Source organism: Onychomys torridus, chromosome 12, assembly GCF_903995425.1.
Source record: "Onychomys torridus chromosome 12, mOncTor1.1, whole genome shotgun sequence".
Classification (NCBI taxonomy): Eukaryota; Metazoa; Chordata; class Mammalia; order Rodentia; family Cricetidae; genus Onychomys; species Onychomys torridus.
Genome location: NC_050454.1, coordinates 6,115,587 through 6,140,993, shown reverse-complemented (window position 1 = coordinate 6,140,993; position 25,407 = coordinate 6,115,587). Strand labels below are relative to the sequence as shown.

Here is a 25,407-nt window from a genome sequence, read left to right as displayed (position 1 = left end):
TGGACTATGACTGAGCTCACAGCTGGATGGGCTACTAGAAAGTGAGACCTTGTTGAAGGAATTTGGTCATTGGGGTGGGACTGCAAGGGAATCTTGTCCTCACCCTTTCTTTCTCTCTCTGCTTCCCGAAGGGAGCAGCTTTGCCCTTTGGTGCCCTTCATCCATGATACACACTGCCTCACCGTGGCCCGGAAACAACTGAACAAGCAAAAAGCAACAACAAGCAAGTCAGTCCTCTTTTGATATGCTCGAGCACTTTGTCGTAGTGATGAAAAGTGACTCAGATACTACAGAAAGGATGTGAATTTTCCCCATAAAGAAAGAACAAATGTTTAAGGGGCTAAACGCGTTTCCCCTGACATTTCACAATGTACGCGTCTCAAAACATCCAAGGGTCGCCCTACAGACATGTATCTTAAGCATCTAGTTAAGACGATTTCAAATTTAAAATATAATAATTAACATGGATGCATCGTCTTACTTCCCTATGGTGTACCAGCCAAGAGAAGACACTTTTCTATTTTATTCCAAATTCTCCCCACTCTCTCATGAGATAACCACCAATAATCTTACTACAGGGGACAAAGGAAGATGTGTCCACAGTCAGCCATGGTGAGAAATGGAAAACACAGCCTCACCTCTGCAAGGCAGAGGCCGATCCCTTCTCTTATAGTCTAGCCATGCAACACACTGAAATAATAGTTAAAGCCACCCCTTCAGAGAAAGAGTTGCTAGTTTTAATATGAAGAACACAGTGCGAATGTTCCTTTTATTAAGCTAATCCCCTTCCTCTGGAGAGAAAGTAGCTGGAGGAGGTCAGGGCTGAGCCTGTGGCAGCCCTGTACTCTTCCTCCAGCCTTCATCTTTCCTGGAGTTCCTGTACTTGGATTCCTGTTGCCTTGTGGGTTGCAGAGGCAGAGGGATGACAAACACTTTCCCTCTTTCCTCCCCAGCCCATGGGCCCAAGGCAAACCATTTTCCTCCTTATTTTCCTTATTGGGATAGAGACAAACCGATACATTAGAAGTAAAATTGACCAGAAACTGAGGACTCTCCAAATGAAAGTAAAAACAGCCCCCAAGAGGTAGCTGATTTTTGGCTGTGGGGTGTGTGGTTTAGTGTAGTGTATTGTTGTTATTGTTGTTTGTAAATGTACATATGCCTTGTGACATCATTTCTACACTAGAAAGAAGAAATGAGCAAATCAAGGTTCAGATTGACAGATTGACTAGGACCTGTCTGCTTATCTCTACCTGAAGATTCAATGCACATTTGCCAAGAAGGGCTACATCGCATTTTTAAGCCCTAGAGACGATGAGCACCCAGGTGGGCTCACTCCTTTCTCTCGGCACTTAGCTGATGCCTGTACCTATCCACCCAGACATTCACTCACTGCTGAGTCACTGTGAGATGGTACCCTTTTAAATGTTGGAACTTACCGTGACATTAATCATAGAGTACTGATGCATAAGAAAGCTACCATCCCCCACCCTGCTGAAATGGTCACACAGACCCACAGCTGTGGATCTCCACAACTCCTGAAGTCCTCACAGAAACGCTGCTTCCAAATCCCATCTACTGCAGGAGATATTGACAGAGGTTGTGAGCGTAAACCTTTACTATCTGGAGGAACCAGCCTGACATGTCCAGGTTTTCATTTCCCACCTCCTATGGCACTATCAGTACCAAGATCAGCATTCCAGTTCATTACCTCCCATCAGCCACTGAATGAGATCATTATTGCTTGGGACTCAAGGTTGACATCAGGTTGCTGGTGTAACCACAGAAACACTAGGCTACAAGAGCACACTACTCCTACAGATGGACACAGTCGATACAAGCTTTCCCATCCCCCATGTCTCTTGAGTGAGCTAGGGTATGATTTTGCATTTTCCTCTTCCCAATCTACTCCTTCAAACTCATCCTCCATGTCCTCATCCTCTCTCTACCTTCTCCTTCCATTCTCTTTACCTGAGTCACCAACCACCTCTCTCCATTTCCCTCATCACTTGGTGAATAGGCCATTTTTCCCAAGACCCTTCCTTAGAACACTTGTAATTCCCAGAATTGGCTCACCCATGTATATCTCTTTCTCATAAGCTGGCGAGAAAACGTATCTTTTTTTAGGTGCATAGCTCAGATTAATTACCATTTTGAACATTTTGTAAAATATACTATAGCACTGAAATAAAAATAAAATAATAAAAAAAAGTAAGCACCAAATGGCACAGACCCAGGGCAACGGGGAGTAAATGTGCCAAGAGAGGAGCAAAGTTTTATCTTTGTGGGGTCACTGCCAGCTACTCAGAAATTTCTAGAGACAATAAACCTTACCACCTTAACAGCTCTCCCAGACCCTCTGAGGAAGAAGCTGTCTATTGTCTGAGACAAAAAGACAAAAGTAAGTTCTCCACAAGAAGGCTGCTTTTGAGGACAGCTCCCTAGAAACAGGCAAAACATTAGCAGTGAAAATGAGGATTGTTTCGTTTGAGCTCCAGAAAAGGGAACTTGAAGGGAAGATAATAGGGCTATGAAATAAAGAGCAGGAGTCAGGAGCAACTAACAGAGACATGCTGGGTGAGATGGGCTGAGGGCAAGGAGGAAAGGGTGATGATGCGGAGTAGCTTCTAAGGGTGATGCCTGCTCTTCCCAGGAATACCATAATTCTATGATTTTTCTATTCTTCCAAAAAGAACAACAAGGAAGCCATATTTATTGGACTACCTGGGGGACTATAGGAAAAAAAAAAAAAACTGGGTAGAAAGAGTTCAAAAGCCAGGAAATAATGATGGTTACTATTTTCTATCTGAGATGCCTTGGGGAGCCCTCCAATGGTCTTAATAAATGACTATGATGTTGATATTCATTCAACAGTTCTTTTTTGATTAAAAAAATATGGACCCAAGTCATTGTTTTATCAGTATGGTCCTTGGGGAGCCCAAAGAAATATGTAACATCTACAATGTGCCCAAGTACGCAGATCGTGGGCTTTCCATTCTTTTGCTCACGTATTTGAGCTCACTTATTTGTTTGTCTCTAGAATTCCAATCCCAGAATACTGAGCACAAGTGATTCAGTCTGGCTGTTGGCTGCAGTCAGAAAGGAGCAGAGGTGGCACCCCCAGAATTCCAGTCGCACAGTCCCGGCAGGTTCCAGGTCGTTACAGGGCGTAGGAGGCGGGCACTTAAAAACTGGCTTGTCCTCCACTGGCGTGGCAGCAGCACAGTGTTTGCCTTCTTTTTTATTTTCATGGAAACTTCCTCCCAGAAGGTCAAGGATGCTTGCCATGTCCCTTGCACACCAATCGCTTCCTTCCTTGTCTTTCGCCAAAAGCATCATTAGGTGAACTAGAACAGAAGGTGGCCGGAACCTGGCCTCTCCGTCCACCTCCCAGAGCTTCCCCCATCAGAGCGGGGCCCCTCACTGAGTCTGGCACTGCACACTCAGTCCAGAAAGGATGCATGCCATCTGCCCTGGGCCCCCTTGAAAGAAGTCTGTCTTCCTTGCTCAGTCTTGTGGACGTGTGAGTCATGGCCAGTTGGAAAAGAAGAGAGGTTGCCAACTGCAGCCTGGACAATGCAAACCTATGGTTGGAATAAAGCTTGATAGGACATAGGGCATCAGGAGAGAGAAGACAGACAAAGGCCAGTGTCTGCTCCTTGGAACCAGAGGTAGATAGTGCTGGGACACTGGATGGCTGAGCAACTCACTGAAGCCTCTGAGAGGTACATAACAGACACAGGCAAGAACCAGACATGCTAGGACTCTTGGAAAACATTGACTGCAGCATCCTGGATGTACAGTGGGGATGCTGAGCCTCAGAAAAATCACAGTCTCATGAGAGTAGCACAGTCAGGGTTGGGGGATCCTCCAGCTCCTCCCACCACTCTAGAGTGACATGTCCTCAGTCAAGGATAATCTTAAGAGATGTATATTGGTTGTAAGTGATGGTCTTAGAAAATCTGTACCTTATTCCAAAGATCCCACTAGCAGAGCCATTGTGGCTTCTATTCAACACGGTTTACCTCAAAATAACTTCTATAGTCCAGATATTTTCTTATCTCTGCCTTAAAATAAAGTGCACTTGTCTAATCTCATCCAATTCTATGCTTCCTACAGCCATCAGAGGAAGGACTGATAGACAGAGGCCATACAGCAAGTGTCAACGGTGGTATTAAATCAGTGCAGGGTGGTGGCTACGAAGAAATCCACCTAGCTACCAAGCTGGGTGTCATGGCCCATGAACACTTTTACAAATCAATGATTGCCATATTCTGAATGGAAGGGGCCTAGCTGGACGGACTGGGACAGCATCATGTGGAAACATGCCTTCTCCACTGAAGTGGAAGACATTTCATCCTTCCAACTGCTCCCCCACAAACTTGCATCATTTCCTCTGGCTCCTTCTCACATCTGTAGCCAGTTATCAGTAAACACGGTTTGTTCTGCTCTGTCAGCTAGCATGTATCTGGGTCTTCTTACTGCTATAACAAATCACAACAAAGATAATGAATGAAAACACTATTTTTCCCCTTCTGGTTCTGAAGATCAACTGTCTGCAAGGCTGCACTCCAGGGAGACCTGCAGAACAATTTCTTTGGGTTTTCTAGTTTCTAGAGGCCAGCCTGTTCCCTAGGCTTGTAATCCCTGCACCATCAAAGCCAGGAGTGGAGTATCTCCATTGTTTCTCCCATCTCCACTCTTTTTATTATTCCCAGTCGTACTGAGGTATAACCGAAATTGAAAATTGTCTATCCTGAAGAAGTACAGTGTGGCTGGGCGGTGGTGACGCACGCCTTTAATCCCAGCACTCGGGAGGCAGAGCCAGGTGGATCTCTACCCTCCATGCCACAGTGCTCTTTGCAGTTCCTGCCTTCCCATCCTCCACTCTGAGAAATGTAAGTCTGTCCAGGTCAGTCAGACTATGAGCCCCAGCATCTAGAGGATTCCACTTCTCCCCTTACATCCTCCTGCCGTTCTCTCCTTTGGTCCTCCGCCTCCATCACATTGGTTTCCCTTTGAGTCTTTGAACAAGCCAGGTAAGCTGGTGTCTCGGGAAGCTTGACCTTCTGTTTCCTTTCCCTAGCACTCTGCCTCCACCTCACCCACTCATTTTCTTACCACTCCCTCTGCCTGGCACTCCACCCCCACCTCACCCATTTTTATTATCTTTGTTCTGCACGTAGTAATTCTGATGCTCCTGTCATAGCAAGACTGACTTCAACCAATCATATGAAAATGGCTCTTCTCCATGTCTCTATGAGTTTGTCTCTATATCTCTCTCCTTCCGTCTTCCCTCCCTGTGTTATCCATTTCATCCCCTGGTGATTGGTTAGGTTAATTCCTTTTGCAGCATCTCCATAGACACTACCCTCCATGCCACAGTGCTCTTTGAAGTTCCTGCCTTCCCATCCTCCGCCCTGAGAAATGTAAGTCTGTTCAGGTCAGTCAGAGTATGAGCCCCAGCATCTCCAGGATTCCGCTTCTCCCCTTGTGTAGACACAACCCTATATTCCTTCCATGTTACTGCCCTCTGACACCTCATGAGTTTAAGTTATCTCCCATTCTCTGCCTCACTCTCCCATCCCATAATACACAAAAATGTGAATTGTGCAAGGATGGGGCCTTTTGCCTAGCCTGCTCTCTGTAGAGTCCCCATGTCTGGAAGTACCTAGAATAAATCACTACATACTCAGTAAGTAAACAAGTGAAGATTCTTAACCTCTCTAAACGGATTAATACGGTTATTTCTTGTCGCCTTCATTCACACAACTATGAAAGGAGATGTTCCAGCAGATTTTGCAAATTTTGAGGGGTACTCTGGCCACACATGAAAGTTTTCTGCTCAGCTCCCAGCCCTGTGACTTCCTTCTAAGGATGTGGTGACCATGGTAAAAGGTATCGGCGAGATGCCATGCCTTCCCAACATCCAGAAGAAAAGAGCCACATCACTTGCCACTTTCAGCCCATAAAGGATGAACACGGGAACCAGAACTGGCTGGTCAGGTGCTTCTGTCCAGACAGCTGTGCAGATAGGAATGAAGAGGAGTAAAGTAATGCCTAGTGGCGTCCAGGTAAGATGTTGTACAAGTCTATCAGTTATAGATGGAAGCACCCCATAATGCCAAGTCCTCTACAGTCTTGACCTCTGAGCTTACCTTGGCTTCTGCCATGGTCCACATCTGCTCCTGCCCTCTCTCTGCTCTGCTAGCCTTCTGTTCCTCCCAATACCTCTGCTGTCTGTAGCTGGGAGCCATATAGTGGGCACTAATGGTGCTCCTCACAGAACCCATCTGTCAGCTGAATGTCATCTCCCCACAGCTACAGTTTACATACTTGAGTATAGAGGAATCACCTCGGCCTGATGGGAGTAGGCTCACCCAAGACACAAGGTGTTATAGCAAGCCTAATGTCACACACCCCCTGACTGGCTGACCCAGAGTTCAGAAGTGTGGACGACTTGCAATGGGTTGAGACAATTGTCCAGTGTGGCTGACTTCCTGCTAGTCAGAACAGGGCTGGCTCTCCCAGCAGATCCCACTGCTGTTCAGCACTCCCTCATGCATCCTGCTCTCTCTCCTTCTGGGGATTGTGGAGGGAGTGTTTAAGAGCATGTCCTCAACACACTTGACCCCTTCTTAGGATCTGTTCTCAGGGAATGCGGAAAAAAACCTAAAAAACAGATCTTGACTGATAACCATATGATTGGAAATGAAGTATTTATTTAAAAACACTATCTGTGCCTGGCAAGACGTAGAGAAGCTTAGTGAGTAATGATGGTTTGTGAACTTGCAGCAACTGCAAACAGTATCTGACATAATCCCCAACACCATCCATCTTGTACTGTGACTGCCAGAAAATATTTTCTTTAAGACCAAAGTTATTTTTCTCTATATCTTTTCTGTTTCCCTATACTTTCCTTCTTGTACCACATTCAGAAGGTAGCTATGGAAACAGCCCTGGAGAGCAACCCTGACTGTTCCTGGCTTTTCATGTCACCAGTGGGTATATCCCTGGTGGACAGTGTAACAATCCCACCATTACATCCTGTAAGGAAATGGTCACTGTATAGTCCATTTTTTGGAGGTGAGAACCCCCGTCAGCTTAGTAATAGCCGTGCTTAGGGGCTCTAGAGATGGCTCAGTGGTGAGTGTGCACTGCTCTGTCAGAACCCCCAATTCAGGTCCTAACACACATGTCAGTCATCTCATACTGTTACCCCAGTGCCAGGGAAATCTTATGCCTCTGTCCTCCATGGGCATGCACACATACACACATAATTAATTGAAAGTAAAATAAATCTTAAAGGCACGATGAAATGGTCACATTAATATGCTAAAAGAAACTACTAAAACCGAGTGCCCATGTACCAAAGATTGCCAAAACAGGGTACTCAGCAACTATAGTGTGACTTGAAGGAAAACTAGCCAATTAAGGGGCCATAGTCATCAACTGTAGCAATCAAATGACATCCCTCCAGACTTCTTGATGTAGAATAAATGATGCAGCTTGCTGGTTCAAAGAGAAAAGAATGGATTCTAAGTAAAGCAGACACTGACAGGGCAATTGAGTCACAATGAAGAGGAAACACAGAAAGAAGAGTGTCTGCCTGGACTGGCTCAGTGGGTAAAGACATCGATGACCTGAGCCTGATCCCCAAAACCCATAGGTAGTTGCAGTTCTTTGGGCCACCAACCAGCTCCCAAGTAGTTATGAATGCTTGGTCTTAGCTCAGGTTTGTCCCTCTAACTCTTTTAACTTAATGTAACCTGTTTCTAATCACCAACATTTTGCCTCAGGGCTTCTTACCTTTCTCTCATTCTGTATGCCCTACTTTCCTGCTTCCTCCATGTCTGGCTGGCCCCAGTGTGTCCCTTTCTTTCTCTCTTTCTTTCTTTCTCTCTTTCTTTCTCTCTTTCTTTCTCTCTCTCTTTCTTTCTTTCTTTCTTTCTTTCTTTCTTTCTTTCTTTCTTTCTTTCTTTCTTTCCTTCCATGAGCCTAAATTCCTCTTCCTACTTATTCTCCCTGACTGGAAGTCCTGCATATACCTCCTCCCTTGCTATTGGCCATTCAGCTTTTTATTAGACCAATCAGGTGCCTTAGGCAAGCAAAGTAAAACAGCAACACATCTTTGCATAATGAAACAAATGTAACACATCTTTGCACAGTTAAATACATACTCCACAACAGCCATAAAGAGGTGGGGAAAGTGAACCGATCCCACACATTGTTCTCTAACCAGCACACGTGCACCATGGGAGACCTGTACCACCACATATATTACACATGCAGAGAGCACAAAATAACAGCAACAACAACAATTTTATAAAAATAATAGGGGCATAGGCTCAAATCCCTCCAACACTGAGAGCAGAGCAAGCCAAGCACATCTGTTGGTGCAGATTACGCTCCCCCTCTAAAGAAGTGCACTGAGAGACTTGATAAGTAAGACATATTTGGCTCCTAGTAAAGCTGAAGGGGCCATTGCCTATCTATGTGTATCCTAGTAACAAATCCTCCATTACTTGGGTTCAATGGGTTTCTCATCCTTACCACCAAAGTAGCTTAATACCATCATTGACTAAAGACAAGGTTACATCCTGTTTCACAGCCCTTTGCAATTCAGAGGTTTCAGCATACTTGGAGTCAGATTTGAATCTCTGGTGGAGTGTGTCTCTGGTGTGCTTCTCATAATCTGAAGTAAGAAGACCATAGCTGGGGTACCAGCTCCATCTCCCTACTAGCTGGGTAGTACCCAAACTGGTTCATTCTTAATCCTCCAATGACACACAGCACAAAGGCCATCCATGTCAGAAGTCTGCTTGAATGTGAATTACTCGTGTGAGTTTTCACAGCATCATCAAAAGAGGACATAAATCAGTACTCAATTATTATTGGTTGAAAATTTACTAAGCAATTGTAATCAGCCATCACAGTTTGGATTTTTTTTTTTTTTTTGAGTTAGAGAGGGATACTTGAGATGAAACCAATAAAACATAATTCAAGGCATTGTCAGAAATTGAAGATTCTAGAAAATAAAGTCAAGCCCCTCTTCACAGATGGAATGACTGAAGTCTTAACCCTTAGTGTATCCCTGCGTTCTAGAAGCAGGGCTGTCTACAGATGACCTAACACTGACCATCTCTCTACTCACATCTGTCCCTCTATCCTCAGGGAGCTTCAGAGAGAGGTGAGCAGCTGCAGCAGGAGCCCCATGGCCATGAGCCTCTACACCTTATGGACGTTCACTTGAAATGATTCCAGGATGATCAAAAAAATGTGTAAGCACCTGACTTTGAAGAAACTTTACAGATCCCAAATATCTTCGATATTCAAAGGGATCCTTATAAGTGAAAATCCATTGAAAAGACAATTGATCATATACTCTGGGTCAGGATACAGGGCAAACACTATGTTTGTCTTGTTCCAAAGAGTTCAGTCTGCTGAAGGGAGGCAGGTGTGGAAATGAAGAGCTGAATGGGGTAAGTGAACAGGAGAGTCTCATCCAGTTCCCTGTTCCACTGCTTTGCCTCCATCAAAAGCAGGAGGCTGTATTACATTTCCATCTCCTCTAATGAAGGATAGAACAGGCCCAAAGCATTAGCTGTAAAGTGTGATTTTCACTTGCTTAATGTTTATTGAACCTGGCAGCAGCCATATAAAAGAGCACGGGGCTAGGAGTTCTCTGGGAAATAACAATGTACCTACTGGAAGATTTACTGTCAAAGCAGTTATTCAGCCACGTGGAGTACACTGTGCACAGGAGGGAAATGTGCCCTGGAAAAAGTCACTCAATGAGTTAGCATCTTTGTGTGAAGGCCTCCAAGGAAAGGTGGGGGCCGGGTGGGAAGACACGGCAGATAGCGGCCAGATGGCGAGAAGGAGGCAGTTCCGGACACAGCCTTGAAACAGAGAAGCTATGTGGGCAAGTGAGAGCAAACTGACCCTGCCATGCAGAGAGAGTGGGCAAAGCGTGAGGAAAGACAGGGAACCGAGGGAGGGAGAATCAGAGGAAATGCTGCTTGGTGGGTGCCAATTCATTTTTGCATCAGAAAGTGCACACGTGCAGGACGGAATCATTTTTGTTCCTCAGGAGACCACTAATTCCTGATGGTCAAACATCAGTCTGGAATTTCTCACCTGTGCCAAAGGCCTTGCCGCAGACACCCACTGTCACACAACAGAAACTCCGGCAGACTGGGGTCGTGCTGCCACTCAGCAGACAACTCCGGAGTACTTACAAAGTGCACTTAGCATGAACACAGCTGTGAGATACAAGGCATCCCTTCTCGTAACTGCATCAGAGACAATCTGTGGGTTGGGGATGACACATAGGCTTCAGATACTGAATGTGACTTGACTCACGGGGTGGCAGACAAGAGATGCTTAACAGAGGCTAAAGGGATGGCTGATCACCTTGCTCTCACAAAAGCTAGGGCTTGTATTTGGAAATTGAACAATAACATAGGGATTGCCATTAAACTAAATATCTAGATCAGTTCTAGAAGAGTGAATAAGAAAACATCTCGGACCTGATTTATAAATATCCTTTGTGGTAGGTAGACTAGACTTAGCAAACTCTAAAACTACAGAGGGGATGATCATATTAGGTCAGAGTCCCCCTCCTGCAGTGGCAATTATCAAATGTGGTTCCACTGGGCCACTGACTTGGCATAGTGTGCAATGTGCTGCGGATGAGGGACATGGCATTGGGGTGACTTTTGGCCTAGGAACTCAAACTTCAATCAGAACTTCAATCAAAACTGCTATGATTGCATCTGTTTTGGAAAACGGGCTCCCATTGATGAACATTTGAAAAACTTATGTGGAGACACTGGGAGCCATACTTGGATCACCAAAATCTGAACCCATTATCTTCTTGTTCAATGCTCTGCAGCAGACCTGCCACCTTGGTTAGGCATTTCAAGCCTCCTGGGCTCTGCCTTTACTGTTCTCTCGGTTCTTTCCGCTCTCTTCTTTCCCATACTCCTTACCAACAAGTCAGGCACTAGCAACATGCCCCAAATGCCTGGCATGAATGTTCTCTATGTTTAGAAGCAGCCTCCTCCTCTTTGTCACAGTGATACCTACAAGGGATGCTTCAAGACTCAACACGAAGGTGTTGGTCCCCATACATCCAGACAGAGGTCCTGTGCTTTGATACTACCTTGCACCTTTTAGTAAAAAATGTTAACCTCCCGATTTATTTCATTAGACTGTGAGTCCCTCAAGGCCAGGAACCATATTTTTTCATTGTTGCTTTGCTACAGCTGGCAGCTTGCAAGCCCTTTTCTAAGGGAAGGGGCTAATACAAGCTGCAGTGACAAATCATGACCACCAGATGGCAGTCTGCAGACATTTTGTCCCTTACCCACCACAAGAGAGCTGCCTTTCATCTCTGCCCTTGAAGACAAACCCATCTCTGAAGACAGAAAGAAGCCTTTTGACTGGCCAGTCAAATTCACCTCCCAGAATCAGAATCACAGTGGCCATTGTATTCCCTGTTCTCTAAAAATCCTATTCCCAAGGATCTGCTGAGCTCCATGATGCAGAAACTTAGATTTTCCAGTTGGAGCTTCCCAAGGGCATCGTGACCATCTTCTCAGCAACTGGACGAATGGCCACCAACACCCACTGATGGTCAGCGTCTGTTGAGGTCCCAGAACTTTCTGCCCACATCCATCTGCCAGATCCACGCAGCAAACAAAAGTCAGCCGAATGTACTTTGCTTACTTTACTTCTAAATTCTGTTAATTGTGCTTTTAATTGAAATATGATAGGTATACATGTTTTTGAGGTACAGTGTGTGTTAGACACAAGAATACTTTGTGTAATAATCAGAATGTGGCATTTAGCATATCTAATATCTCAACCATTTATAGTTTCTTTACTGTGAGAAGATTCTTCTCTCCTGGTGGGTATTTGGGAATACACACAGCAATATTCACCACAGTTACACAGTTACACTTTAGAGAGTCAGAATGTCTTCTTTTTACCTGGCCATGAATGGGCTAGGCTCTCTCATCCTCTCCCTCCCCCGTCCACACTGTCTGAACACCACTCTCCTGCTCTAAGTCTATGACATCAACTTGTTTTGATTTCACAGATGAGTGAGGTCATCCTTGTGGTATTTGTCTTTCCGAGCCTAGCTTGTTTCATTTAACTATGCCCTCCAGACTCCTTCATGATGCCAAAAAGTCAAGAATTCAATCACTTTTTTAGTGACTAAATATTCTTCTGTGTACATCACACGTTTTCTTCATAAATGTTTTCACTGATGGGCACGTAAGAATTCCTGGTTTTGTGAACAGCAGTGTCAATTTCCTCTGGATATGTAATATTTTGAAGCCAATGTCTTCCCTGGGGATTTGCCTGCTTCTTCATTGATGAGTACAGTGCTGGTCAGCCAGGAGGGAGCTGACATTTTTTTTTTCTCTGCAGGCTTGAACTGAGAATCAGCCTACACACAGAATCCCTGGCCTCTCTGTGTGTGTTGGTCTCTCGTGTCCCAAATGATGCAGGACAGACCAACCAGAGTGGAAAAAGGAAAAGAAGGAGGAGGAGGAAGAGGAGGACGAGGAGGAGAAGGAGAAGGAGGAGGAGGAGAAAGAGGAGGAGAAGGAGGAGGAGGAGGAGGAGGAGGAGGAGGAGGAGAAGAAGAAGAAGAAGAAGAAGAAGAAGAAGAAGAAGAAGAAGAAGAAGAAGAAGAAGAAGAAGAAGAAGAAGAAGAAGAAGAAGAACTCTTCCAGATTGAAGACAGCCCTAGGGAAAGGGGGCTGAGAGCTGCACTTCTTTTTTCCTCCTATTATTGCAATCTCTACCCTTAATAGCTACTTGTATAGTGGCCAGTACTGGAAACAGGGAGAAGGGTTTACTCTTGCCATAATTCTTGGCAGTCCAGCTCCACCAAATGAGTCTTAATCCCATTGTCCTGGTTGGTTCTTGGCACCTTGACATCAACGCTGGAGTCATCAGAGAAGAGGAAACCTCAACTGAGGAAGTGCCTCCAACAGAGTCATCTGAAGGCAAGCTTGTGACAACTTTTATTTCTTTTTTTTTATTTATTGCACATCACTCTTTTATTATACTGATCTGGAAAGAGATTTAGTATTTATGCCCAAACGAGTTCTCAACCCACATGAGAAGGTCAAGCAGCTAGAACATGATTCAGACAGTGACAGACAAAATCCTGGACATGATCAAGGGGCACTTCACCTCTACAAGACAAGACAGAGGAACTCTAACACAGCAAGAGGCACTCCTGCCCCTTGAAGATAAGGAATTTATCCCATTTGCTATGAGGAATGGCTTATTTTCTGGTGACCACATGGGACTATTTCAATCACCACTAGAAACCTCAGAGGGGCTTTTATGTACTGATAAATATATATGTACCTTTTTTTTTTTTTCAAATGAATATAACGCATAGACTTGACAGGATTGATCCCAACCTTCCGGGGCCAGCAGCTCCTTTAGTCAGGAAGGAAATTATTTTCACCCTCCACTGGAATGACCAAAGCCCCCAGTTACCTAACAAGGGTGCAAGACAGGCTCCAGGGACAAAATTGGGCTGCAGCTTCTCATTGGTCATACCACAGCATGGTTCCTCCCAGACCTCTTCCTAAGGCAGACTCTTAGTAAACAAAGGACTAAGAAAAACTGCAATTACTACCTCTCAACTCTCCTGGTAAGGGGAGCTGTCCCTGGATGTGGACCAGGAACCTGCACCCAGAGGTGTTATTCCGACTAGATTCTATGAAGGGAGTGGGTGCAGGGGATAAAATACTAAAATGGGAATGGGAGCTGCAGGTTCTCATCTGCAGCTACAACCTAAACTTAAGATCCTACAGACGTAGTCAGCGTGATAGGCATTGAGGAAGGGTGCCGGTGGCATAAACAGGCAGGGAGGAGGGTACTGGGGTAGGAGTCACCCTGCTTGCCTTTACTTCTTGACCTTGCCCTGAGCAGCCACAGCTTCCATGGCTTTCCGCACGGTCCCTTCATCTCCCAGGAACTGCATGGGTTTGACAGGCTTCAAGTTCTTGTCCAATTCATAGACAATAGGGATGCCAGTTGGCAGGTTCAGCTCCATGATGGCCTCTTCTGAGAGACCCTCCAGATGCTTGACGATGCCCCGCAGGCTGTTGCCATGGGCCACAATCAGGACTCTTTTCCCCTCCTTGATCTGGGGGATGATTTCTTCATTCCAGAAGGGCAGTGCCCTGGCAATAATGTCCTTCAGGCTCTCACAGGAGGGCAGTTGGTGCTCAGCAAGGTCTGAGTACCTGCGATCCTTGCTGATGTTGCTGTAGAAGGGATGATCAGGTTCCATCGGAGGTGGTGGGACATCATAAGATCGCCTCCAGATCTTTACCTGTGTCTCACCATGCTTAGCAGCAGTTTCTGCTTTATTGAGACCAGTCAGACCCCCATAGTGTCGCTCATTGAGGCGCCAAGTCCTGACTACTGGCAGCCACATCTGGTCAATGGCATCCAGGACTGTCCAGAGAGTCCGGATGGCTCTCTTCTGCACGGAGGTGAAGCAGATGTCAAATTCATAGCCAGCATCTCGCAACGCCTGTCCGCCGCGCTTCGCGTCCTTGTGGCCAACCGGGCTCAGGTTGGCATCGTACCAGCCGCTGAAACGGTTCTCCAGGTTCCAGGCGCTCTTGCCGTGCCGAATCAGCACTAGCTTGTAGGAGGCCATGGGGACACGCAAGGGTGTGCGGCAGGGACTCGTGACAACTTTTCTTAATTGATGGTTGATGTGGAAGAGTTCAACCCACTCTGGGCGATCTGTCCCTATACAGGGGGTGGGGGTGGGGTTGGGGGGGGGGGTGGGGTCCTGGTTGCATTGGAAAGTAGGCTGAAGGAACCAGGAGGAGCAAGTTGATCAGCAGCATTCATCCATGGCTTCTGCTTTAGTTCCTGCCTCCAGGTTCCCATGTTCAGTATCTACCTTGCCCCGACTTAGGGAACTGTGACTTGGGATACATACATTAGGCAAATAAGCCCTTGCCTCCCAGAGTAAATTGTTTTTTGTCATAGCCTGTATCACAGCCACTGAGAGCAAACTCAGAAAACCAGGGGCTTTTTCACCACTACTAGAGCAAACATTCAAGGACAAAGGCCCAAGATTCCTAAGAGCCTAACTTCTCTTCATTAAACCCAACTCTTTCAGTTCTAAGGATGTCTGGGGTCTTCCTTGGAATTGAGAGACTCTGAATAAGTTCCCTCCCTCAAATAAAATACTACATTTCATAGATCACATAGTGAGTCAGACATATACATCAAATAGATCAGGGTCATACACATCCTGATCCCCTTTCTGTGGTTGGGTTCCATTGCTTCTGCCGGCTAAGCTTCCTTGGCTGGAAAAGGAGCTTGGATGATGTTCTGCCAATGAGATGACTAGACAGGTAGGTGAGTGTTCAGGAGAGTCACCGTGCACAAAGTAAGTGTTAGCAATTGCCATTGACATTTGCATAAGTACTCTGCAGAAGGCACAGCTCCTTAAAAGTAATTCTTAATGTCATAGTTAGCTGATCCAGAAACTTCTGCCAACCCCAACTCTCTCCACAAATCAAACCAGGACCCATTCTTTCAGTGAGACCCACATAGAGTCTTTCATTCAGCAAGACTAACTTAGTTCATAAACTCTGGTTGGCTAAGAACAGGTAAATGAAGATACAACATTTGAAGCATGTTCTCTGCCTCAGTGAGCTCACGGTGTACGGAGATCTGCCCTCAGCAGTTATAATTCAGTGCATGAGGGCACTAGCCGGGTGCACAGAGATTCAGAAGCCACCCAGGAGGGAGCCAGAGTCCCTGGTGTTCCTCAAGGAAACTGCAAGGCCTTCATGAGCTAACCTTGTCCTTCCTGGCAATGTTTCCTCCAAATAGCATTTGTCTTTTGAGAAATTATGACAGCTCAAACTTTTAACCTTGACACCAGCTCTCTCTTCTGAATGGAACACCTGCTGCTGGGAAGTGGGAAATGGCCCCAAGTCTTCTTCAGGATCCCTGGGAGCCTGAGGGCTCCTTCTCCTCCAGCTGGGATCTCATTGCACATTCAAGCTGCATCCTATTATTTGGCTTCTATGCACCCCCCCAAAAAACAGCATCTGTAGCAGTCATACATAAATCAAGTCCGATGAACCCCTCCCACAGCCAGTGTTCATCATGTGTCCGTCCATGCAAGAAAAGGCAGCAAGCCCTGCAGAGGGTCTTCTGTCCCCAGCCTACCTGGATTCTTTACAGGGAAATTGCTATGCAAAGGTTTCTAATGCCATCTAAATTTTACTCCCTTTTAACTTCCCCCAACTTGAACTTGTGCTTTAAAAGAATGCATAAAAATAAACATATTGGGAATTTATTTGATAAATATTTTAAAATATATACAAAATAAATGCATTTTAAATATACTATAAAATATTTTATAATAAATATATCAATACTACCATTTGTATGAAATCCCTTTGCATATACAAACATCAACATGACATCTCCCTTCTTATTTTCCAATGTGCCCAGCTAATTGAACTCTCACTCACACATGCTCTTGGGAGTTGGTTATGAGATGAGCACTTCTTTGAGACTTGATGTCCCACGTTTAGTCCTGATGCCAGCGGAACCACGGCCACCTTACCTTACTTCTTACATCGCACTTTGCTTTGTTGTGTGAATGTTAGTTCCTCTTCAGCCAGTCTAGGTCACTTTAGACATAGTTCTTTAATCACCATTATTATTATTGCTATTAGTTTGTTGAAGACATGTATGAAGCCTGGGCAGACTTCCATTTGAGTTCCTGTGTTTCTCTGAAAAGCCAAACGAAGCTGTTACCACTTTACCAGCAGACAAGACTGAACATGGAGAGGAACTACCTGTTCAAAGGTGCCTCATGGCAGGTGCCTCATATGATCAACAGGCAGTTCTCCATTCATTCTACTGTGTCATTGCTGTGCAAGTCTGCGGAGTTCCCTTTTTGATCGACACATTTGTAATTACAGATCCGGGACAGTGTGGCAATTTGATTGAGATACACAGTGAACACGGATCCACACAGGAAAGTCACCTTTGGAGCTGAATGCGTTCACGTTAGTATTTCCTCTTTTCTATCTAGTTTGATATATATTTGATATATATTGTTGTTAATTATATTCACACTGCTATGTCGTGCCAAGGAACGTGAGTGCTTACTCAGCCCAGAAAACCATCATTCTATTCCCATGGATCGATGTTCCAAGCTTCTGATTTTTGTTGGGTGTCATCTGCAGATTTGCTCATCCCTTTCTTTAAAATAACCAAGTTATTAACACAAGTGATTGAAGAGGCAAAACCGATTCTAGACCTTCCTGGAGACCTCTTAACTGACACGGAAGCTTAGTCCTCCTTGGGAGCCGTTTTTGTTCTCATAAGGAAGATGCAAGTGACTGTGGCGCATCCGGCTGTGATCTCACACACACTCCCTGCAAAGGAGACTACGATGAAGCCCGTCCCACTAGTTTCCCTAGGCAGATTTACAGCCTTTTAAAAGGACAGGAACCATGGTGATTAGGGTGAATTCACATTTACTCCTGGTAACCAGTACCTTTACTTCAAGATGAGCATGAGTCAACTCCAAAATTTCAAGAGCAAAAAACCCCAAAAAACAAAAAACAAAAAAAACCCCACTATGCTTGACGTAACCTGTGACCAGAAGCAAAGCACTTCCCTTGTGAGACCAGAAAACTGCTGTCATCATCCAGGGCTCTTGAGAAACAGTCCTGTCTGTACCTACAAGCTACATTTCAGTGTTCAGTTTGATAGCAGAACCTCCCGTGGTTTTAGAGTGCAGAGTCACATCACTATTCTACGAACTTCCTCTTCTTTATTGCCTATATACCTCCCCGGAGAAGACTTAACCTTAAATTTTTTCATCTACAAATTAAGGTTAGAATTACCTTAAAGTTACAGGAACCAGCAGTCACCTATAAAGCATGTGGGCACTTGAGGACTCACTCAAGAAATACCATTATGATGCAAACGTGCTATGTCTGGTGATGCAGGAGGACATGGCGGATGACTGGCCGCTCATCACTGGATGCCATCAGCTAGCAGCATAACAAGACCTCGAGAACAAATGGGAAGAATGAGAACTGCATGAGAGCATCTAAATTCATACCAAAATACATGTTAGATTCTCTAGACAGGGAGTTTGGTCAGGAGAGCATAGGTCCCTCATGTTCCCTGGGGTAGGGTTAGCAAGCCATGTTGAGAAGAAAGTGAAGAATGTGATCGATACTTGAAAACACCTCACTAGGAACAATGGTGTAGGTCTTGGTAGAGTCACCAGCCTATGCCAAACCCTGCTGCTCCACCGTTAGCTATCTGCATCACTGGGTAAATTCTGCATCTGAACAGAGTTCCATTGCCTAACTGATAGGAGACAGACAGTAGCTCAAATCTGCCAGAAGTGTTGAGGACATGGAATGAGACACAGGTTAGGAAAGCGCATTACAAGGCCAGTGCTATCTAAGACTGGGTTGGGCTCTGTCGAATAGGAGAGCAGTGGACTGTGCATATATATTTAGGTCGGACTGACATAATCTCTCGGGCTAACTCAGGAAGATCTTGATGCGGCAAAAATGCTCAGCAGCAGCAGCAGCAGCAGGTTGAAGAGACAGTGCATTTACAGCAAGGGGCAGCTGGGAAATTATATACATCCCGTTCCAGGGGCTCCAGACAGCCTCACACAACACCTTAAACTAAGGCTGCCACCTTTCCCTCAAAACCGGCTTTGCCTCCCAGGACCTCTATTTGTTCCTGACAGGACAGTATCTCACCTCACTTTTGCTTAAGATGTATATTCTCCTTGTCAACCTCAAAAGCACAGAACTGTCTCCCTGTGCACTCTTTGGCTCTACGTTTTAATCCCCTCATCTGTGGAATGACATCAATGCCACCTGCCCCTAGTCTGCATTAGCATCTTAGGAGAACCTACTGCTGCAAAAGCTTCCTCAAATCTGTAAAATGCACTGGAAAAGAAGGGAGGTCTTAGCAGTTGCAGTAACGCCAAGCCTCCTGCCTTTAGGTAGCATGATAACTGAGTCCAAAATCTCATCTTTAATAACACCCAATGTTATTGGTTCAAAGACAACTCACAGCTTCCACTGACATAATTGTGCTGTTTGTTCTTTAGCTCAATAGCTTGACTCTTTGGCATTTTGGTGCTGAGAGAATTAAGAAAATCATTCCCACATTAAAGGTGTAAAAATCTTTTGAATACATTAATGGGGTGGTAGGAAGTAGGCTGCCATTAAAGGACTTTGAAAGTTCTCTAATTAAGCTGAGCTAATGAGTTTTTCCACTCTGCCTGAGCACTGAGCCCAGCAGCCTGACAGGCCTCTGACTTCTGTGATCTTCATGAGAGCCGGCCGCCAGCAGCTGCAGCTCATGTTCATAGTGGGCTGATTCATACCCTCACACCTTCGGGTGAGACCTCCCCGCAGAGCAAGCTACACCACATGTACCACGTGGGGTGGAGGTCTGAACCTGGCAAAGCTCCTGACATCAAGTACCACAACATCATGGCACTCCATCAAGGTCCAGAAGATTTCATGAAAACCATCACAAGTGCCTTGTTAGAGCTGGGAACAATATGAAAGAGGAAATGGAATTTAATGGATTAAATCTGATTGTTTAGCAATAATTGAAGACTGAGTGCTGGGCGGGATACAGGGATAAAACTGAAGTCAGGCCTAAAAGCTTACAAACTGGTTGGGGGAATAGTTGTGTTTAGAAAGAACATAAAGAGACAGTTGAGCATCTTGCTAAATGAGCATATTATTCATTGCTTTGAGATCTCCAGATGTGTCAGTCCTTTGACGTATTTTGCAAAATCACCTATGACCTGGTCCAGGTACTTTCCCACTTCTGCCCACTCAAGATTGGGTGAGGTCACCATCAGAGCATCCTGCCTTTGGCTGCTTCGTGAATCATATCACCTGGTACCTTTATTGACTTTAAAAATCTGCCAGATTCTCTTTTGTGGGACAACTTGTTAGATATAACCCTGATGCTGTTTACTGTGATCATACATTCCTTGTTTTGTTTTTTATTATTATTATTTTTTTAGTAGATGGATGAATTTTGGACAAGAACACTTTCCAATTTTGTCCTGATCTCCCAAAGTACTCTTCAAACATTGGAAGAGTTTTGCATGACAGCACTTTAGTGTCTCATACACCTTCTGTGTATGTCTTTCCTGCTTATAGAATCAACTGAAAAAATATATAACATATATACATATATTATAGATGGACAACCAAGGCAGTCACTCTCCTAACATTTTCTCTCCACAACACTATGGAGGGACTCACCACTCCATGTTTAAAATGATTGATTTAGAACTGCTATTGTGAGTATCAAGGAGAGGTCCATTTATATACATAGCACGATGAACTGGTGTGTACATAGGTTCACTCTGCAGCTGTGCTGGAGAAAGCAGGCAAATCCATACTTATTAACAGATAGGACCAGGAAATGCCACATCCGTTCTGACACCGTGCTCAGCCCATGCTGTGGTGCCAAAGTGCAAGCCAGACATCATCAAGTACATGCTAGCCTGCTGTGGTGCTCATGAAAGAAAGCAGGTGCTGAATGTAGAGTGCTTGTGGAGTGAGCAGTTCCTTGGAAAAGAGAATCAAATTAGACCTACATGTCCTGGTCAAGGTGGAGGGAACATTTGTATGAAAGAAAACACAAATATTTTATTTAGGAACAGAGCTCCTTAGAATGGCCTGGACCCTGGAGGGTAAAAGACAAGAAGGAAAAAGCAAGCCAACAGAAGAAGATACTATGAGAAATACAAGCACCTAATCTCAGAATGGATGATGAGGAAGATGTTGTCACTTCAAAGGGCCATCATTTAGAAAGGCAAGTCCAGTGCTTAGGCAGCTAAACCTCATAAATGTCCTCATCTGGGATGGCATTCTTGGTTCCTTTCATTTCACAGGTGATGAGACTGAAAACTTTAGATGTCTTGGGTCACCAAGCTATGAGGGATGAGAGGCAGGCTTCAAACTTAGACTCACTTGAGAGCCTCTGCTACTAGCCACAAAGACTGCTGAAGCCCGGTCTGACTCTAGCTATTCTGGCATTCCTAGAATTTTGTAATAGTGAGCAAAAAAGGATATAGTTTCCAAATGTAATTAACGGGGCTGAGTCCGGCACCTCCCCTTGGTCCTCCAGTGGAATCCCTGTGCCTGTGACTATGGACCGTCCAACCAAGTTTCAAGTTTGCCGTGTGTCAGTGTGTATGTGTGCGTGGATCTGACAGGGCTAGTTCATTTCAAGTAACCAAGTATGTCTTTGGACAGCTCTTGTCAAGATCCATAGAAGCGCCAATTCCAAAAATATGTTCCTTTAGTGGTTTTTTCGGGTTCTCTGCTCTGCACGGATTGACAATGTGGTAACAAGAGACATTCTGGAGACTGGATTTAATGCAACCATATGCTAGACAGAATGAGAACCCATATTGCAGCAGGCCAGCCGGTACATTTCCATGTTAACAGAAGCTTGATTGCAAATTACATTTAGTCTCAACAGCTCAGTTCACTGCACACAGATGCCATGGGGGACTGTAAAGTTAGCGAGGTGTGGGGGAGTACAACTAACAATTTTTTTTGAAAAAAAAAATCCTTAAGCTGATAGAATGCCAAGGAGCATCAGCGCTGGTGCTCAAAAGAAATGCTGCTATATTTGTTTTGCCAGAAAAGGAAAAATAATCATTGTCGCGAGTTGTTAGTCAAATTATGAATACGAGCCTGGCTGGTAATTGTCTGATAATACAAACAGTGATATTAGGACTGTCAGATGCTGCACACACTGCTTGACAGCTAACATGAACATGCTCCCTGAGCGAGGAGGCGCTCCACTGCTTCCAACAGTCAGGCAGACAGAAGGACTGTAATTAAGGAAAATGTCGCTGGATTCTGGCCTCTTGTCCAGAGCTGCAACTGAGTCAACTTCCTGAAGTGTGGTCAACATCTCCGTGCTGAGGAGAATCCATGTAATTGTGGAAAGACACAGTGTGGGTTTGGGCTACAAATTCATCTCATCTGCTGTGTAGCCCTGGGTAACCTCTATCGACATAGGCTTTTCCACTTCTAAAATGGGAGTGATAATTTTCTAGCATGTTCTCCTCCTGGGGTTATTGTGAGGGTCTGCTCAGAACTTTGGATGCCAGCATAATGTAAGCCTCATGGTACTCACTGATGGTGAGGGCCAGACGTTGCCTATGTGGCTGAGTTTTCCATTTGCTATCATTTTAAGCAGAGAGCTAGAATGATCTCTTGTCCATTTTCTTTTGGATGGAATAGATTTATTTTTAAATCTAAGTACACCTTTTAATCAGAATTATCCATCTGAACTCCCTCTTCCAAGAACTTGACCACAAGGTACTTCTCATCTAGAAGCCTCTCTGACTTGTTGATCCTATGCCACATCTGCTAGGGGAGTCTCCTAGAAGACTTTGAGAAGCCCTGTCATGTGTGCATAATGTCTTCATTCTCTCCATGTCCTGATTCTCCAGATTTCAGGCTGTGGCACGGACAGTTTGTAAAACAGTGCATGTTCCCCCCCCCCAGGTTTCCCAGGATGCTTTGTAGTTAAGAATGTGTCATGTGACTAGGATGTAGGCAGGGATGGAATAAGAAACTCCAGACCTCACCTTTAAACTTTCCATGTGTGCACAATGCTTAATATTTATACCCATCCTCAAGCTGAGCCGGAACAACACAGAAACGGGGAGGTAAAGGCAAAGGTGGAAGAGAACTAGGTCTCTGGGGACTCCCTGAAGGCTTAACCCTTCCCCCATGAGTGGCCTGAGAAGCGAAGGAGAAACCAGGGTCCATTTTCCTAATCCGCTGAGATCAGCTGACTGCTTGCTGAAGTAGCCAGTTTACCTTAAAATCCAGGTACCCATCAACTTCGTGTCACTACCCAGGGCCCTGTGACCGGAAGCACAAGCAACATCCCACTGTATTCCCAGAATGCACCAGCACTTCCAGCCCTACCCCATCTTCTCTCTACCCATTCACCAAAAATAAAAACAAAGATAAAAATAAAAGCTTGTCCTTGATTTGGGGAACACGGCTTGATTAGGAGCAATAGCACTAACTGTCATAGGCCCGAAGGATACCCTTACTCAAACTAGCCTCTCTCTGCCTCTCTGCACACTTCATGCCCACCTGGCACCTTGGCAGAACCCTGCTGATCATTTGTTTAAAGATATGATTTGAAGCTATAGCCTGTCTACCCTCCAGCAGGGCCAACAAGGGGCTTCCGTTCTCAGGTGGATCTGGATGCTCACAACAAACAGTGCCTTGTAGAGCTTAAAACCCCCTTCTGAAGTCTACAGTCCCATGTGGCTGCTGCTGCTGTTCACTGTTTGGCTTTGAGGGCTCTTCTGAAGATGATTCGTTTTGTTGTTTGCTGAATTTTTCCAGCCTTCTCAGTCTGCTTCACTGACATTCAAATGGTCGTTAGGTCATTTGATCCCTGAACTCGGAGTAGGTTGTCAGAGACACTCACAGTGTCTTTGATGCTGACAGCGATACAGAGTCTCTGTTGGTGATAGGAAGCCTGGGTTTGAGTTCCAGCTCTTTGAAAAGAATGAAATGAATCAGTCAATGTTTCTCTAAAATAAATGACAATAGCAAGTCTGTCCTGAGACTTTCAGACCTATAATATTGCTGGCTTATCCACTGTGTTCAGAATTGCATCCCTGCCCCTACACCAGCACCTGGTATGTGCTAACCACCACCTACCACCCCCCCACCTCCCCACCCCTGGCAAAGACAGCCAAATGACTGAATGTTGCTTTAGAAACCAAGTAAGGTAATAAATAAGAAACACTCTGTAAATTCTGTAGTGGTGCATTCAGGGAAGTGTTATTATTGCACAGATGGGGAATTCAGGGACTGTCCCCAAACTGAAGAAGAGCTCCTTGGCTATTTTAAGATGTTGGAAGACACTTCGGCAAGTGTATTTCAAATGTGCATCAGTCTTGTGGCCCAGTGCTGTATGCAAATGAAGCCTGAGCAGAGAGGCAGTGTGCTGTCTTAACAGAGGTAAAAGGAAGAAAGGCCTGGAATGTTCCTTGGTAGACAAGCATAACACATGACAGAAGAATCTTCTACTTGCTTGTTAAAAACAAACAAGTTTGGTTTGGTTTGGTTTCTGCAAGGTGGCCATTGGAATGTGGAACTGGAAAGGAATTTTCCCACAAAGCGTGTCTATTTCATAAGATGCTTCCCATTTATCTATAGTCCTACCAAGTCTGCAAAATGACTTGAGGCCCCATCCAATTGACCTTGTACCAGTCAAATCCCTGACCTAATGGATGGTAGTTTAAGGAAGCATGGTCTGTGTAAACCCAACTGCATTAGACACTCAGATTTTCAGGTCGCTGGGGACTGAGAACACTGGCTTCTGGCAAGAATGATTCTACCAGTCAGCCAGAACCAATGGAGGAACCACATCCTGGGTTTCCTCTGGTCCCTGACAGTCCCCTGTCTCGCTGCTTCTCTGCCTTTAGATTCTGACAAGTCCACATTATTAATTGTAGTTTTTGTTATCCAGTCCAAAGAACTTAATAGAAAGGAGAGGATGTCAGCATGTCTTGGAGCCTACTAGAAGTTACTAGTGGGCCTACATGTCTTCACGGCTCCCAACACAGAGCCTCACACAGACAATGTGAGGTAATTGGTAATGTGGAATGTTGATCATAAGGGGACCTCTGTTCAGGAGTTTTTCTTTCCCCAAAGCCCTCTCCTGGGATACTCTTGAACTCCCTGCAAACATACTGTCCTCCATCTTTGTCAGCCAATGTTCCCCTAGCCCACCATGCTCCCCTTTCCCATGTTACTCAGGCCATTGTAACAAAGACAAAGACATTGTGTAGAACTATAGGTCACTTTGCTGCAATAAGTTCATCAGCCTAAATTAACCTGTGTTGTAGGGAAGTGAAGGAGACAGTCAACACTCCAGACACTGGCTTCACGGGGAAGAGAAACACACAACTCCATCTCTTAGGAGATCTTAAAATTGTTGGCAGAAAGACTCAAATACAGACAACCAGCATGTTATTTTAAAATTACATTAAATAGTTCTGTAATGTATATATAAATAGCCAGGCGGTGGTGGCGCATGGCTTTAATCCCAGCACTCGGGAGGCAGAGCCAGGTGGATTTTTGTGAGTTCGAGGCCAGCCTGGGCTACCAAGTGAGTTCCAGGAAAGGCGCAAAGCTACATATAGAAACCCTGTCTCAAAAAACCAAAAGAAAAAAATGTATATATAAATTATTAAATAAGTAATAAGTTCATGTCCACAGTACAATGTTATCAGATGACATATTTATGTAA

At 44.9% G+C, this 25,407-nt stretch overlaps 1 protein-coding gene across 1 annotated transcript; it reads right to left on the bottom strand.

Moving 5' to 3' along the window:
- Nucleotides 1-13,927: 13,927 nt before the first annotated feature.
- On the bottom strand, nt 13,928-14,707 carry LOC118594105 (phosphoglycerate mutase 1-like). The gene has a single exon (XM_036203900.1). The coding sequence runs from the start codon at nt 14,705-14,707 to the stop codon at nt 13,943-13,945; it is 765 nt and encodes a 254-aa protein (XP_036059793.1). The 3' UTR covers nt 13,928-13,942.
- Nucleotides 14,708-25,407: the final 10,700 nt, after the last annotated feature.